Source organism: Poecile atricapillus, chromosome 20, assembly GCF_030490865.1.
Source record: "Poecile atricapillus isolate bPoeAtr1 chromosome 20, bPoeAtr1.hap1, whole genome shotgun sequence".
NCBI lineage: Eukaryota > Metazoa > Chordata > Aves > Passeriformes > Paridae > Poecile > Poecile atricapillus.
The window spans coordinates 1,006,267-1,024,591 of NC_081268.1; the positions used below are offsets into that span (position 1 = coordinate 1,006,267).

Consider the following 18,325-nt stretch of genomic DNA (forward strand, 5'->3'; position numbering starts at 1 on the left):
GCTCCTAAATCTCCTGTTGCCATGGCACTGCAGCAGCACTGCAGACAGCCCAGACTGGCTGCACACGACACCGACGGAACAGGAAACTTGGGAATGGCTTCCAGAGCGCGTCTGGGGGCTAATCCGCCTCGGCAAGGTTTAAGCACACAAAGAGAACTGTCGCGGCACCTCGCTGCAGCTGCTGACAAGGCAGCCGTGGTCAGGAGCTGTGCACAAAGTCCTGTCAATGCACAGGATGTGTCATATGACAAGACCCTTTCTTTGGAAAGAGCTCACAGCTGTAATAGCCATTACAACACACGCACAACTCATAACAGTGTTTCTGGAGGAGAATGTACAATCAAAGGAAAAGTAAAGAGTTATATACTTGAAAATGTGCTCAAGCAGACATGAAGAACTAATGCCCTGCCCGGTTCCACAAGGCCTTGTTTTGTGCTTTGCCTGTAAGGATCTGGTAAAGTGTTCAGGCTCTTTGTAAAGCAGGCACCTCCTCAGGCTGCACCACGAGCAGAGGCCAGCACATCCTGTAGCAAGAGCAGTCCCACTAACACCCACACAGAGCTGCTGCAATTGGTGCATTTGGTGCTTTCCTAGGAGAGAAAGCACAGCTTTCTACCCCCAGGCAGAATTGTCTCATGCAAACACAGGAACACACCTTCCCTTACATTTCCAAATGTATTAGGGCAGGAGAGTAACAAGAGAAACAAGGACTGACAAAGATTATGCAATTGTTATGTTCTATCTCTTTAGGAACCTGAAACTGCAGTTTCAGGCAGAGATTACCTTTCTAAATAACCCTTTGATTATGGTACATAAATTAATGCCATGTTCCCATGTTACAAGTGTCACTCACTATTAACAGGTGGAACCTGTGAATGGTACATTTATGCCATCTTCTCTTCCCTGATCATGCATAAGCAGTTTCAACTGCACAGCCCACTGAACCCACTGCTGGATTTCCAAACTGTCCTAAAGCCTCCTTTAACCAGATGAAGGGACTAGACTTTCACTAGGCTTTGACAGAGTCAGGTTTAAATCCAGTGTTTTTCCTCTTGCATAAACAACATAACGGAGCAAAACTTGTGCTGTGACTCTACCATGCCTATGACAATATTTGTTCAGGTGTAATAGTACCACACAGAAGAACTGTAAGAAAAGCTGTGGCCCAGCAGTAGCGAGTGAAGCACAGAGCAGGGAAGCGTGGCAGCTCACCTGAGATGGCGTACAGGTTGGAGTGCTGGTGCTCCAAGTCCAGGCGGGTGCTGTGACTCTTCCCCCGAAAGCTGGCTGGCAGTGTCAGCGAGATATGCCTGAGGGAAAGGGAAGACATGGGGAAATGTTACCACAGAGCAGAAGATGCTGCTCCTGTCAGCTCACTCCAGTCAGGTTAAGCAGCTGTCTACCAACTGTCTACACTCAGTGTCAGCCCCCTCCACCCCCTGGAGCCCTGGGCTCGGCCAACAACCGAGGACTGCAAGAGTGGCCACCCACCCCCAGCAGGGCATTCACCCCAGCCAGGCACAGAGCCAGGACCCATCAACAGCCAGCACGGCTCTGCCCCTTTAATTCAAATCTTTTCTAAAGCAGATCCACGCTCTGTGTGAATTTTAATAAAATGTCATCATTAATCTTCTGGACCACACTGCCACACATAAAAAAGATGCTGCTTCTTCACAGAGGGGCTCAGTGCAGCATGAGGCAGAGGTAGCAGCTCCCACCCCAGGAGTGAGAGCTCCTGAATCTGGCAGACACTGAGCATCGCCCTCCTGCCAGGAGAACCCAGCAGCCTTTGTGTCCTCTTGGGTGCCCTGTGTGTAAGACAGGGCCCTGAGTATTCTCCAGCAGTGCATCAAAGCCATGTCCTCAGCCAGCAGGTTTATCTACCACACGAATCATCTGGAAGTTATCAGCCTTCAAAAACAGGACATGTTTTGGGAAGAACAATGTATTTTTAGCCCTTGATGCAGATGATGGTGAACAGCACAGATAAAGTAAGAAAAAGCAAACATCAGTCTGAGTTTGTTTGTGCATTCCAAAGCTATTCTTAACCAAAAAAAGATGGTGTGAAAATATATTTGAATTTGGCTATCGGTTTGCTGTTTAAAACACAATCCACATGAGAGTCTCTCACATGAGAGGCATGTTTGTTATGAACACACTTTAAAATAGAAGACCACTGCCTGTGGGCATGACACACTTCTTGTTTGATTTTTAAGAGATGTATTCAAAAATATTTTCCAAGGCACCAAAGGCAGCCAGTAGAAAGACTGAATTCCTCTGCCCTCTATGGGGAACTGCTTTCTCAGGAGAAATTATTCCGGAGGTAAATAAACCAGGTGTCCTTAAAAGGCCCATTTCTAAGGAGAGTATTTTTCAGAAGTTTGTACCAACTTGTGATGTAGGAGAGACTGATCCCTGCCCTCCAGCACCGCCCACCACCACTGCAGGGAGATGGCACACATGTTCTCAGCCAGGGCACCGAAGGGATCATCCCACAGCTGGCTCAAGGTGGGCACTGCCCAAGTGCCATGCAGCAGACCCCAGCACAGCTTCACGTCACAGCTTGCAGCACAACCCTGAGAGCCAGGCGTGCTCGAGCGTGCTGGGTGTGCTGCAGGGTGTGCCCATGCCAGGTGTGCCTGTGCCAGGTGTGCCCGTGCCAGGTGTGCACGGTGTGCCCATGCTAGGTGTGCCCATGCCAGGTGTACCTGTGCCAGGTGTGCAGGGTGTGCCCGTGCCAGGTGTGCAGGGTGTGCCTGTGCCAGGTGTGCCCATGCCAGGTGTGCAGGGTGTGCCCATGCCAGGTGTGCCCATGCCAGGTGTACCTGTGCCAGGTGTGCAGGGTGTGCCCGTGCCAGGTGTGCCCATGCCAGGTGTACCTGTGCCAGGTGTGCAGGGTGTGCCCGTGCCAGGTGTGCCCATGCCAGGTGTGCAGTGAGAACGGAGCGCTGCCTGCCAGGCACTGAGCACACACCAAGACCAGGCCAGCCCTCGCTGCCCCACTCCACAGTGATCCCGTCTGCTCTCCCCTTCACACGCATCCAAATGGGGGCAGCACAAGGAATCCTGCCATGGCAGGGGCTGACAAAAGCCACGTGGAGGTGTACACCAGCAGAGCCACCCTCCACCACTGCCAGCACTGCCTGTGGGGCTGGTGAGGAGCACCAGGTCCTGGCTGTGGCTGTAACGAGGGCGACTGGAAGGATGGCCTGCCCGCCTGCTCCAGGCACTTGCTATCCCTGAGGCAGGACAACTGGCCATTCCATCACTCCAGCTGCTCCAGACAGCCAGAGAGAACTTCTCAGGAAGAACATTAGCTGCACAAGACAGGGCAGTGACTGCTGGATGGAAATCAGCTCTCCCCTTCCCTCTTTCTTTTTATAAAAAATGACATTGTAGGGAGGAATGGGAAACAATGCCTAATTTATTTTAAATTAATGTAAACTTTGGCCAGGATCAATATAGCTTATACCTACAAACTTGATTGCATAATGCATTTTCCTTATGTGTTGCGAGAGCCTAATTATTTTGCATTGTAGAAGACAAAAAAAAGAGGCTGCCATTGAAAAGCAAGAAAATCCCAATTACAAAGTCCCCAAGTTCCTAAACACATATCGTGAAAGTATGTGCAGTTCTGTGGCATATGGCAAATCAATTACTAGTTTAAATTTTAAAACAAAAACATGGTAAATGTGTTGCACAAATAATCAAGAACAACGGTTTGGTTTAGATTACAGCGGCCACTAGAGTTTTGAATACAATTAATCATCATTCCAGGCACCAGGAAGCCATATTGACACTCATTCCTAATTTGAATATTTAATTAGGGTGAAGTTCTTCATCAAATTATCACAGAACTGGGAGGAAAGCCTAAAAGATTTAAACAATTACTACTTTAACCCTTACCCAACTGTTCACCTGTAAGCACAACAATCTCTTCCTGTTCTGCAAAGCTGGAACATGATCAGGTAAACTGACAAGACAGTATGTAAAATGCACTACAAATATCCTGGGAAAGGTGAACAGACACCCAACCCAGCATCCCAAAGGGTTTCTCTGGAGAGGCCAGGCTGGCACAGGCTTGTGCTTCTGACTGCTTGTGCTCCTTGACCTTTACCAGAGCAAAGCTTTTGGGCCACATCTCTATTTCAGCATCAAGTGTGATTCCTTCCAGGGCTTTTTTGGTTTGGGGCTTGTTGTTGGTTTGGCTATTTTTAATTGAAGAGCCTGCCCAGAACCATCTACCAGGCTCTTGCTGCCCACAGCTGACCTGGCACAGCCACTTGCTCCTGCCTGGGAGGTTTTCCAGCCCTGGCCCTGCACCAGGAGCTCCTGGGATGGGGCTGGACCCCAGTGCTGCTCCAGACCTACTGCACCTCCAGCACACCATGGGCATCCTCCCTCTACACAGCCCTGCCTCCAATAGCTCAAACACTACTTTATGTGCTGTATTAATCCATATAAGAAAATCTCTTTTAATGAGGAGTGATATACTTATGAACTCTCTAGAGTCATAATTAGAGCAAACTAATTGAAGTTGTGTTTTGACACACTTTCCAAATTCACGGGTACTGCATGACATATTCACAACACTACTGCTGCACACCGTGGTGACAGCAAAATCATTAGGCTAATAACACTTATTTGCATTCCGATCATGCCAGCAGCGGCCGTTAAATGCTGCCTCAACCAGCACTCGTTTACTCAGAAAGTTTCCACTGAAAGATATTAACAGTAATTATTAGTACTTTAGTGAATCTCTGATGTTAAGGAATGGCAACTCACAAAGACTATCCCCATGCCAATTATCTCCCTTTTGAACTGTCAGCAGAAGCAGCTTTCCTCCTCCCCAGAAAAAGCAATGTTTGGCACAGCGGGAGGATGGACGGTCCTGGCAAGGCCAGGCCCAGGGCTCCAGCCTTTCCTTCCACAGCTGGAGTCAAACCCATGCTGCTCCAGCACTGCTCCAATACCAAATGTATTTTTCCCCAGCACACGATAATTCCAAGACAATTTAGAGCAAGTTTAATAACCCTCCTCACTTCAGCTGCTCTTTTATTCAGCAAATCCATAGAACAAGTCAGCATGTGATGAGGAGAACCTTCACATGCAGGCAAAGGGGATTTGAGGTCTGTGCGCATTATGGCCACTTTTTGAACATTTTTGGAGAGAAACTCACATAAAACAGACCCAGGAATGCCCGACAGTTCCAAACCTGTTATTAAGAGCTGTCTGCAGGAAGGTGATGAACTGCTTTTGAAGTGAGGGGGCAAGTAGTCATAAAAAGGAACAGAGGATCACAAGGGAAAGTGCTTGATATCAAAGGATGCTTCATAATTCATATAAAAACATCAACAATGCACAGCAAAAGCCCAATGGTAAGTTGGGCTTTGGACCCAGCAGTGACTGGGTGGTACAAGTGTGACACCCAGAGCAGCATCTGAACCGTCAGGCAGTAAAGTCTGATTTTTTCACAGTGACCTTCAGAACAGTACTGCAAAACCTACAGTCTCAAGGGAATATCTTTCAAAAAACAAAAAAATTACAAAAAACCCCAGATTACTTTCCATAAACAATGATCATGCAAAGATCATTCCTCATGAAAAACTAAGAACAGAACTATTACATTTCAACCTATAGAAAGCTGAAAACATACCTAAAGTGAGTTAATATCAAGCAGCTCTCAAGAAATGTAACCCAATATTAAAGATTTGGAGACTGGAAAAGGCACATTTTTAAGAAAGAAGCTGCTGGGGTTCTGAGGGAACCACCCCCTCTAGCAGGAGGCATCTCCCAGGCTGCAGCTTGCAGCCGCTGCCACAGCAGGTATCTGTGGTTCCAGCAGTGGCTAGATCCCAGCTACAGCATTTATTCACAGCCCTTAACTCTGACTGTGTTGGGGCACTGAGATGCCAGAACACCTACCTCATACTCCAAGGAACTGCAATGAAAACCTAAACTGCGAGGCAAGAATCACCTCGGGTAATGGACTTCATTCCAGACAATCTATTCTAATCGTGTAAACCAAATGTTTAAATACTTTTTAAAACCTTCCTGACCCTTTCCCTAAAACAAGCAACATATGGGCTTTGCACACATTTCATCTCATTCCAAGCTACTAAAATATCCCGTTTCCTCAAGGTCAATGAGAACTGGGGGTGCCAGATTCAGATTTTATAAAAGCCCAATGACAGGAGAGAATGAAAGAGTGAGCGATTCTTTCCACATTCAGATCTGCCCGTTTAGCTTTCCCAGCTGTAGGAAGGGAGGAGGGCAGCACACACTCCACTGGGCCCAGCAGGTACCCCTGCCAGCCCCCTCCCCAGGTGCCTGCAGCATGGGGGATGCGATGCTGAGCCCCTCTCTCCAACAAGAGCACCTGGTGATGCTCACGAGGGCATGTGATCTGCTGCAGACCAGCAACCCAAAAATCTAAGGCCTAATGCAGAATGACTCTCCTGCAGCTTCCTCTACATGGGGACTAATTCAGATCAGAGGACTTGAGTAACTAGGACAGAGCAGCTGCCAAACAATAGGAAAAAACCCAACAAGTTTAATTTACGCCGCTTGGAAGTATGAGCTGCAGCCCATTAAATCCTTACAGGGAGAGGCTGCATGAAAGAGCTGAGACCTAAGCATGAAGCGCTTATGAAGTGGCTGTCTCAGCTGAGCAGCGCCGTGTCTCAGGAGGCTGCGGCGGCAAGCACACGGCTTCCACATCCTTCACGAGCTGCTCTCCAGAGTCAGGAGTTTTCAGATAATGAAGCAGTAGGGAAAAATTGCCAAACAGCAGAAATACTCCAGAAAGATAAATTACACATGGTGTAAGTTTCCTGGGTTAGGATTTTAAATTCTGTCAAATTAATCAGCACAACGAAGCCCAGGCTCCCAGGCCAGATGCAAAGCCCCTCTCAGAGCCGAGCCCCTGTGGGGATGGTGGGGGCTGCTGCCCAGGCAGAGCCCACTGCCCTGGAGTGCTGCAGGCACAGCCCGGCCCACAGGGACATCGACACCGCCCCTGAAAAACCTGTTAAACAAATATTCCACATAAAGACTCATTTGGGAAGAGCACACTGTCAGCACTTTGCCAGTAATAAATAATGACAGTCCAAACACTTTACTAAAAGCAATAAACTCAAGAAGTGTTTTGGAAAATGGTGAAAGTGATTGATTTAAAGGAAATATCTGAACACAACCACATGCACTTCAGGGTGAAAGCACAGATTACAAATCAGCAGTGGCAGAGATCATATTAAATACCAGACAACACACAAGTTTTAGGGAAAAAAAGCTCAGTTTCCCTGCAGGGCTTATTTAACCACCCAGAGCACAGCTTCTCCAAATGGATACCTCCGGTTTGGACTTAACAACCCTATGCTATGCCCCAAAGAAAACATGCCTCCAGAAATACTGTTATAGCAGGAAGAGGGCTCTCTATAAAGAAAAATTACTCTAAGAAGATTGAAGCCTCTTCACGCAGAGCACTCCACAAATTTTTCAATGCATCCTCAGAATCGGCCAAATCCATCAGGCTCCTTCTAATTACAGTTCACGGCTTTCCTTCTTGGCTGCTGCAAGACTCTTGTGCCTGGAAACCAACCATATTGTTTAAACATTTTTTCCTAATAATCATTTTCTACCACTAAAACATACTGGACTGTGACCAATTTTTGCACGTCTTCATCCAGCTGAGCTGGACGCAAGCCACACGGTCAGTGCCGTTTCATAACAAATCCTTTATGGGAACCAGACTCTGGAGAAACATGTGCCAGCCCCCCTTACCCACCCCAAGCCATCCTGCACAGATCTGCACAGCCCATACACATCATGGGCATTTCATCCTTACATTTTGCTCCTTACCACCCCCACCAGAGAGGATCCATGGAAACACTCCCTCCAGGCTTCGACTTACTGTTTCAGTTTCACAGGGCTTTTAATCCATTGCTGCTGAGATGTGACCTCAGCCGTTATGACATCCTTGGCTTCTGGTCAATACGTGAAAACTAGGAATATTGTGCTGTGTTTCATGATGCAAGTCATTTGAGCATTCAAGCCACATAATATTTTCAAAATGTAATAATTAATAACTATTTTTTTTACTTAATCTTATAGGTATTTTCCAATGCAAAACATTCTACAATTAGATGCAAGTCAGAGAAGGTGATTTTACCTCTGAGCTGTCCTGATGAAACAGATTAAAAAATGCAACTCCATCAAGAAAGCACCACTTTGCAGTAAGGATAATTTCTCAGAACAGTTTCCAGTCATACCAGCTAGATCTGTCCCTAAATACTCCTTCTCTGGCAGCATTTGGTTCAGCTGGGGGATGTAAGGCAGACTCCCACTGCCCTGTGGAGGCATTCAGGCCCTCACACCTCCAGCAGTGGCTGCCCCTGGGCGATGGCAACTTCCTCAGGATTTGGTTTCTCTCTACAGCAGAGTAGAATAGCACTGAAGCCCTGGAACCTTTTCCCTTACAGATGCTTCATAAAAATCTATTTTAAATTACTTAAAGAAATAAAGTATTATAGCTATTTCTAAGTAATAGGGTAGCTACTTATAAAATAGGAAAGGCAGAAGGCCCTCCTGTCCATTACCACACTGCACAGAGTCAGGCTGTTGCATCCCAGTCACAGCTTGGGTCTCCACACTGGCTTGTTGGTGTTGCTTTATGACCTGCCTCGATTGCACATCATCAGCCTGCAGCAGAAAGCCACAGACTGATCCCTTCCCAAGCTTACACCACCAATTTCAAACACCATTAATAAATCCATTTGAAAAATCAGACTTCTCTGCCTTGCAAAAAAATTCCTACATTCCGCAACATGAAGCTCCACAGGGAGCAGCGAACAGGAACAAATTGTTTCCTTTTCCTAAGGAGGGGCCAGCTTAACTAGTGAAAAGGTAACTGGGAGCTCAGAAGGAAAATTCACACATATTGCTCTTATTCCAGGTGCTTAAGTAGAGCAATTGCTACCTGTGTATCAAAGCTAGAGCTGCACTTCCCTGGTGTAGTGCTCTATAGGCTCTGTTTGGAGCCCTGAGCACTTGGTAGCACACACCAACCTGCTCCAAGCAGTAGCAGGGCTGAGCTGCAGCAAACACGAGCTGTCCCTGCTGGTTTTCAGCCGCACGGGTCAGGCTGGAGCCCCAGCGCAGCAGCCGCAGGCTGGCCCTGGCTCTGGAGTGGTGCAGCTGCTCTGCAGGCCCCAGGACCGGGCAGCAGCAGGGACAGGAGCACACCCTGCTCTGTCCTGGCCACCATGCCTGGGCTGGGGCACAGAGGGACCAGCACGTCCCCTGGGACCCGCCGGTGATGCCTCCATGGGGCCCCGTGGCCATGCAGGAGCTGCAGTGGGACCGGCCAGCGTGGAATGGAGCACCTGCTGCACAGACATCCCGGGAGGGCAGCCAGAGCTCTGCCACTCTGAACCTGCACATCGACTGCTGCGCTCACACATCACGGCAATGCAGGTGGATTACAGCCAGACCTTTCCTCTCCTGGTAAATCATTAACCTTTCGGATGACAGCCTTGCAAACCAAATGACTGAACGATTCCCAGGGTCAGTGAGAATCTATGATTCCAAAACCTTGCATCAACAAGTGAAAGTTGTGACTGAATCCCAGTCTCTCCAAGAGGAAGATTAAATACCTGTGACACATCATCTGCAATCAGAGTGCTCCTTTCCCCAAAGTATCCATCACAGATTGATAACATCCACGCAAAAAGTTAAGTGCAATTATGCCTGTCACTGTGAAACACACTTCCACAGCACTGACTGACATCTTGCATGCAGCTGACAAACTCTGAGCGGGCTGCTTGAGTGACAGTGGCACAGGCTCCTGCTGCACCTTGGGAAGGGATGCAGAACGTGCTCCCAAGCCACAGAAGCCACCCACGGAGCACCACAGCGGGGATGGAGCCACCACACAGGCATCTGCAAGGAAAAACGGCTCACGGCTGATTCTGCGCGCGCTCACACCAGTCAAGGAGCCGCTCCCAAAAGGCTGGAACCAGACTCCAAGAGGAGAACGTCACCCACAAATCCTGTTGCAGCCTACTCCAACAGAGTCTGAGGCATGGCAGAGCTGGGCCCTGAGACACTGCTCAAACACTCATGACATGTGCTGTTCTGCAAGTCCCCAGCCCAGGACCTGGCAATGACATGAGAGGCTGGGTGAAGCAAGAGTGTGCCAAAGGCCAGGTGAGTTACCTGTAACCACCACCTCCTCTGGGGGAGGATTACCTCCCTGCTCCCCAAAATGATGCTGCCACGCAGCACAGGCCTCATGCTAAGAGCAGAGGTACAGAGGGAAGTTACATCAAGTTCCCCATGTAACTCAATCCTCCAGCAGCAGGATGGGAACCTGCAAGAGCATTTCCTCAGACTGCCAAGAAGCTGTTGCTAGAGTTGGAGAGAAAAGACAGTAAAGCAGCTTGATGAGCTGCACAAGGGCAAGGCCGTGCTCCATGGCACAGCATGCCACCCTCACTGGGACAGGCCAGTCCTCCCTCACTGGGACAGGCTGCTGCTGGAGGCCATTAAGCCAGATGCCTGTAGAAGAAAACACGAAGGAGAAGAAATGGCTGAAAAATACCACATGTAGTCCAGCACAACTATCAAACAAAGCCTCCCCTTGTGCAGCCCTGACTGTGAGCTATAATTCTGTAACATGAGTGGCAGAAGCAGCACTACTGATGTGCACCTACCTGTGGAGGTCACACCTCTGATACATGACAACTGTGTGATGGGCCACCATCCACTGCCATCAGCACCTTACACAACCGAGCAGAGGGGCTGGTGCAGAAATAAATATATCCCACAGTAAAAAGTCCTTCCATATTAGGTTTAGTTGTACAGAAGGGTTTAGTTTACATCTAGCATTAGCAATTGTTCTGAAGCCCCCTGTTGATTCAGAATTATTCTACAATGCAGTCAGCAAGTGAAGAGAGCAGCCAGTATCTGACCAGCCCAACACCAGACTCTCCACAGTGCTCATGCAGCAGTTGTCCAATTGTATCACCAATTCTCCCTCACTACTGAGGCAGCTTCAGAAAAACCCACTGCTATTTCTGTCAGGATATATCCGCACGGAATAAAACAGCAAACTGGCTGCCAGTGCAATCTCCTCTCTCTATGGTGATGTGAAAATAAGAGATTACTGGTGGCTACAATCTTCCACAAACACTGTGTTGAGTAACTCACCACACTGCTGACTGTGTTAGAAGAGGCCTTCAGGTTGTCTGTGCTCCCTGTAATAATTAAATATTTGCAGGATGCACCTTTATATACATTTCTATTTCTTAAAAAATATATTGGATAATAAATAACCAGAGTAAAAAAACAGACATGAAAGACGCTTTGAATGATCAGGCTGGTGGTGTAAAAGTTACCTGTAAATCACACATGGGGTGGGAGAGTGGAGCTGGCTACAGACAGGTGGGTTTTACTACAAGGCATTAATGTAACATTCAATTATTCCACTGCATACTGGCTGGTTTAACTCAGCCAAATTAGAATACATTTTATATTGACTATTTTGACATTTGCTTTATTTGGCAAGTAAAACAAAACTGATCCAATTTCCTTGCAGCCATTGTAAACCATAAACTGCACAACAAGAGGTTATAAAATATATAAGCCTTGTAAACACTTCTTTTCAGACTGTCACTGATGCTTTGAGCTCTAATTCTGGCCCCGTTCCAAACAGCTCTGATGCTGCTCTGCAGCCTTCTCTGGTCAGCTATAAAGTGACCCTTCCACATTCAGTGATTAAGCACTGCCATTGACGTTCTCTTGCTATGATAATTTTTTTTTCTTTATTGTGGAAATCTGCCCAGACAGAATTTCTTGCAGAAAGAAAATGAAGATCTGTGCTCTAAAATCAAGACATCTTTCTCTCTGATCTCACATGGCTGGCATATAGCTTATGTCCAGTAGAGCTTTGGAGTAACATCTCAGGTGCTAGTAGGACAGGCTGGAATCTCCAGAAAACAGCTGGCTTTTCATCTCTTCTGCCTCCATCTCTGAGAAGATGACAGCACATCTGCCTGCAGCACACCTGACAGTACAGGACAGCATGCACTGTGCCAGGGCATGGCAGCTGACCAAGCAAAACTCTCAGTGGAAGAAACACCCAAATGCTTTGGAGAGCTCAAAGAGCTACCCCAGGACAGTGGATTTCAATCTGGATCATGGCTGAAGGCTCAAATGTACACACCTGCCTTAAGGAGGTGCCTGATAGCTTTTTGAGGAATGTGTTGCAGCAATTTACAAGCCTAACCCCGAAATGACCTTTAAATCAAGACTCTACAGGATGTAAGCAATTTCCACCCATATGATATAATGACCTTTGTACACAACCTGGACCTTGTAATTCCTCTCTGCTGTCTCCTTCAAAATTCTAGCTCTCACTAGTTATTGTAATACTGTAAAGGTACCTGCAGTGTAGAAAATGCCTAGAGCAAAAATACACATACACTTGAATAGACAAGAGGACAAAGGGTCCTGAGGAGAGTGTGCTGTCACCTGGCAATGGCCTGGCCCAGTCTATGAGCCTCAGCAGCAGGAGTACAATTCACACTGAATGGCAGGAGTGCAAAGTTTAATCACTGTCTGGGCTGGTTTGTTGCTTAACAACACCTGTTTTTGTCCAGAGAAATCCAGCAAGTAAGCTGTCAGTACAGCACTACTGGTATATGAAAGTGTACACACTGGAACATCTGTTGATACACACAGAAATATTGCCTGGAACACAGGAAGAACAGCCTGGACCGACACCACTGCCCAGCAGTGCTGCTCCTATCAGTCACCACAAGATGAGCAGGTTGCTGTGTATGCTTATGTGAGCTGCATAACTGGAGCTCAGCAACTAGCTTCAAGAAAATAAAAACCAAGAACTAGCACTTCAAACCATGAATGGACTGGTCCTGGAGATAAGCAAAACCTGTTTTCTTTCTGAAGTCTGTAGAGACACTTCTCCCTCCCTCTGGTCAAGGAGAACAACTGGCTGGGCTGCAGCTCTGGCTCACCCTTCTGAGCCGACCCACACAAATGTGTTGGAAGCCACAACGTCCTGCATAGTTTGAAGCAAAGGAAAGGTACAGTTTACTGTTTCCCTTCCTCTGCAGGCTTTTCCTTTCTTCTGGCTTCTTCAACCATTTTTCTTTACACAGCAACAGGCAAAGGAACTTCCAGCAGGCAAATACTTCAACAAGCAGCACATTTCCCTTATCAGACTGTGACACAATCATTCCATACAGATGCAGCACCCTAGTCTTGGTTTCCCAGGCAAGGTTAGTAACCACAAGACATGCAGCATCAAGCAGAAGGAGCTGGAATGCAGAAAACCTACCTTGGCAGGTTGGGAGCGGGTGTTGAAGCTGGTGCTTGGGCGGGAGGAGCCGCAGGCTGCGCGGAGTCGTGATTGCGCGGCACTCTGCCCATCCGATACCAGATACCCATGCTGTTCAGCTCCCTAGGGAACCAACACACAGCATCAATGCTACTACTGAACACAGGCACGAGCAGCAGGCACTGACGTGTTCCAGGAACACCTTGCTCAGTGAGAACAAGTGTGATTAAAAAAAAACAGGAGGGGTGAGTTAATTCCTGCATCAAACTCAGTAACACTTGTACTTACTTGGACTTTTCTAATCACCTCTTACAAGCTACTGCTCGGTAATTATGGGAGCATAGGACCCTTGCTTTGGTATAACTGCATCCATGACAACAACTTTGCAGTCAAGGGTACTTACCCTATGAATGTGTACTGAGGAGGGGCTTGCTTAGATCTCCCCAGGATTCGGATATCGCAGATCGCTGCCTCTGTAGAATCTCGAGGGATGAATTTAATGCACAGCCTCTTCTTTCTGAAAGCTACTTCTTCTGCAAAAACAACCCAGAATACAGGGTGGGTTTCATGCAAGATTAGAGTATGAATGTTATTTATAGTCTCTCCAGATGTAAGGCAGGTAATTATGGCAGAACTGGTGCCAAAGAACAGACATATGTCAACAAACTAGTCAGTGAAGTGCCATTCAGAGAGGAATGTTCTATCAGATGTGTTATTGGCACTGCAATAACCAGATCTCCTCCTGCCTGCTGCAGAGATCAGCTCCCACATATGCCCTGGTGCTGCCCCACAGCACAGAACAGCAGGTGACTCTGCCTGTTCCACATGCCACTCACACTCCCTTGCTCTTTCCCAAGTAACAGTTGCCTCACTGGCCTGGACAGCCATATCTAAACATTCCTCCCACATGCACTGCCTCTAGGAATGTACCTGGAAGCTTCTGACACAGCCAGTCAGTTCATTCTGCTACGTGCTTCCAACCAGCCACTGCCAACCCACTGTGAGGAGGAGCAGGCAGAGCCTGCCAGGCAGAGGTTGAGTGTAAGAGCTGTCTGTTCAAATCTCACACATCCCAAGTGTTAGTGACATCTCCTGATCAAGTCAGCAGGCACAGAAATGACACTCCTACCATGTTTGCCCTGGTTCTTTGCAAGGACAAACCAGATTCACAAAGCAGTAATTGCCAGAACCTCCCATGAGGCAGCTGCTCTGACCTGTGCTCTGAGGGTGGATGAATGCACTGCACAGCCCTTCCTGTGATGTGTCACAGAACAATTCCACTTGTTTCCATGTTATCCACCACGAAAAACTCAAGCCCATAGGAGTTAAGGCTTATCTGTATAATGAATTCACAGATCTTCAGGCTGTTTACCAGCACGCAGACACAATCCACAGCCAGTGCTGGTGCTGTCTGTGACCACGGCTGGCACTGGCACACAGACACGGATTTGTAGTGCTTGGGAAACAATGCTCCATCTCACCCTGAGGCATCTCAGGGTGAGCAAGGTGAGGCTCCTGTTTGGATGCAGGCACTTGGAAAGCAGGACAGAAGTCTACTGAAAATCTAAAGGGCAGACGCTGAATGAAAATCTGGAAACAACCAGAAACTACAAACAAGTGCCTGCAAAATAAAAACCCTTCTTCTTAATTTGAACAAATATCTTCCAACTTAAAATATGCTGTCACTTCAACAGATGGCAAGCAGCCCTGTCTCCATAAGCTCCTCCTGTTCCATAATCCACACCTTGGGAAACAGCAATCCATTCCAGCCTCTGGAATGCACTGCTGCACTAGCACCAATAACCAAACAGACAGTGTGAGGTGTGCCAACAGAACATCTGTGCATGCAGCTTGCAGATACAGTGGTGCTTTTAGAGACAGTAAATACATACATCCCTGAAGTCTAGTCTTCCCCTGCTTTGAAAAAGTAGGGCTTCTGTTTGAAGTGCCTAAAACTGATTTTAGGAGTCTAGGATTTAAGGTTTGTGAAAATCTTCTCAAAACCTACTAAGGAGTACTGTATTAAATGTATTAACTGCGAGTCAGCTGCCACTTCGAGAGGAGCACAGAGACACCTGTAACCACAAAGCTAACTGAAAAAAATCAGTGCCTCTTATTTGACTTTTTCTGCAAGCACAAAGCTGACTATTTGCTTTGGTCTGTGTTCTCTTTCACACCACTTCCTTACAACAGGCAGTGCCCTTGCTTTAAAGACTGTCACAGTCACAACCCAATGCATTTAAAATTAATGACAAAGCCCCCTTCCACCTTTCCACCAGGACTTCCACAGAAATTGAAGCAGCACACAGCAAGGTCCAACACTCCCGAGGGTCAGCAGGATAAGCCGACAATTCTACCTCGTACCACATATGCCCAAGAATTTTCCAGAAGCAGAGGGTGACCTGGGGGTTCCAGTAAGAACCAGATCACAGTGACTGAAAAACCATCCTCATGTGCTGCACCCCCAGATGAATGATTCCCTGCAAAGCAGGTTCATGTAATCTCTTTTTGCTCATTCCTAGGCTGGATTTCATCACTGACATGCACTGGGACCAGCCCTTCTGTGATGAGCAGCTGCACACTGGGACCAGCAGCAGTCCTGCCATTCTCTCATGCTCCACTCCCATGGGGCTTGTCCCCTGCCAGCCCAGTGCCCTCAGTGCCTGCTGCACAACACAGGGCTGCCACCAGACATGGCTCCAGCTGCTGCTGGCACAAGTCCCAGGGGAGCTGAACACACTGTATGGGAACTGCTCATTCACATGTTGCAGTGAAGCAATTCTACCTTGCAGAAACGAGGATGGTACTCCCTCTAGACACTGCACTTGTGCCTTGTGTCAGCAAGCACAAACACACTTGACCCCCCTCAGCACTTCCTGGCAGGACAGGAGCCCTTGCTCCCTCACGGAGAGAGATGTACAGTGGGCAGGCATAAACCCACAGGCCCTTCCTTTCAGTGCAGTTCTGAACACCCCTTGGCACAGCAGCTCTGCTCCTGCTAGGCCCACTCCACTCTTCAAATAGAAAAAAGAAACTCTCCCTTCCTGCCTGAGACATAGGACTTTAGCAGGTGAATGGAAACAGACAGGCAGCCCACTAAACAGCCTGAGGAGGACAAGAAAACCAAAAGCTGTTTTACTGCAGCCTAGAGCTGCCCCTAAATGTGCATATGCCACACCAGAGAGCAGAAGTGCCAAGAGTGACAGTGACCCTCTGCCTGGGACACGGTCCTTCATGGCCTGACCACAGAAGCACTGGCAGAGTGGGACTGAGGAATAGATGTCAACTTACGTGTATCAATGGTCTCCTGGATGGGCATGAAGCCTACAGGTAAAGTGTCCTTGATATCAATGAGCTTCATATCAACCAAGACATTGCCTAAATGACTCTTTGGAGAGAGAAAAGAAGCAGTTGATTATGAAAATGTCACCAAATTAAACCCCAGATCTTCCCACCTGCTGAAGCCTGAGAGGCCTTGTCATTGTATCTGACCACAACTTTAGAATGTACCAAGGCACCCTTGCAAGTATCCTCTCAGCAGGAACCAAACAATGACTGACTAGGAGACACCAGACAACTTTCAGCATTCAAAATTCTAACACCTCATCCATTGCCATACTTCCAGATCCTCGGAAGCACAGACAAATTTTTCCTTTTGTAGGCACAGCAGTTCAAAGTACTACTTTCACCAACCCATGCACTGAGCAGGTCGCCTCAGTTCTTACACATTCTACATCTACAAGAGCAACATGACATTTCCATAACAGTAACAGCAGAAAGCATTACAGGATGATGGCTTACAGACACATAGCCAAAGTTATTACATGCATTAACTAATTAGTACTAAATAGACAGGGTTCTAGCTCCAAATGCAGCACACTCCAGAAGCACAGGCTGTTTGGAACAACAAACTTCATTTAGAGTCCATATAAATTCTGAACTCATGCCTTGTCCTATTAATCAAGGCTTGAAGAGCTCTGCGCTCAATTCAGAGTGACAGCCTCCACAATGGTTTAGAGACCAGATTTTCTTTGCAGTTTTCAATAAAACCAGCACTGCTGTCAATAATCTGGAGTCACATATGAAAGAAGAACACATTTTAGGTACTGCACAGCCTTTATAAACAGAAACACAACACAGAACAATTAAAATTTCATCCTAAGCCATCAAACAATGTCATTGAGTTTTACTGTTAATGTTTGCAAAATACCTCCTTTAGTTTTTATCTGGCAAGTTTTTCAGACAAACCTGTATTCTCTGATTATTACAGTGAACTACTTACTAAATATTTAAATTTGCAGGCTCTGAAATAAGGGGAGGTCAGGTCTGAGTTCATTTTCAGGAGGTCCTGCGTTTTATGCTGAGCTCCTCAGCAGAAGGCTCAGAAGACCTGCAGCCCTGTCCCACCAGACACAAGTGTGGCACACATCCACTGCTCACGTGAAGAGGTCAAAGCCAGGCAGCCCCCACATGCCACTGACCACCCATGTCCAGAGTACCTTGGAGCAAGCAATGCTGGATGCTGCCAAGCCTGAATGTGTCAGTTAACATGGTCCTGGCACAGCAAACAGCAGACAAAGTAGTTGCTGCTGATTCATCTTTCATGTTTTATTTATTTAAGCTGTCTGTGTGTTACATCAGTGGCAACTTTCTGCTGAACCACTGACCACCCTTCCATCAGCAGCAGACAGACAGGAGAGATGTGTCCAATGAGCTTGTTAGCTGCTGGAACCCTGGGAGTCAGCTGTGCCAGGTGCACAGGAGAAAAGGGGACAAAGCCCCCCAGTCTGTGAGACCACCATCCAGGGCCTCCCTGCACTCAGATACAGCAATGTCCTTATAACTGTCAGATACTGTCAACTGCTGAGAATGATGATTCTGCTAAACAGGCACTGCAAACTAACTCTGCTCTAGCACAGATCTCTGAAGCCATTAACTCTACTAACTACAACATGCCCTTCAGGAAAA

The 18,325-nt window shown here is 47.4% G+C and overlaps 1 protein-coding gene across 8 annotated transcripts in view; it reads right to left on the bottom strand.

Moving 5' to 3' along the window:
• MVB12B (multivesicular body subunit 12B) overlaps window positions 1-18,325 on the bottom strand; it is a 59,581-nt gene that overhangs the window by 28,409 nt on the left and 12,847 nt on the right. For 7 of the 8 annotated variants that reach the window (XM_058853343.1, XM_058853340.1, XM_058853344.1 and 4 more), the window contains 4 exons: window positions 16,649-16,745; window positions 13,761-13,890; window positions 13,358-13,480; window positions 1,213-1,310 (listed from right to left, as the gene is read on the bottom strand). In XM_058853343.1, coding sequence (XP_058709326.1) covers window positions 1,213-1,310; window positions 13,358-13,480; window positions 13,761-13,890; window positions 16,649-16,745 — 448 coding nt within the window. The remainder of the gene's footprint in view (window positions 1-1,212; window positions 1,311-13,357; window positions 13,481-13,760; window positions 13,891-16,648; window positions 16,746-18,325) is intronic. The other variant, XM_058853341.1, reaches the window with a different exon arrangement.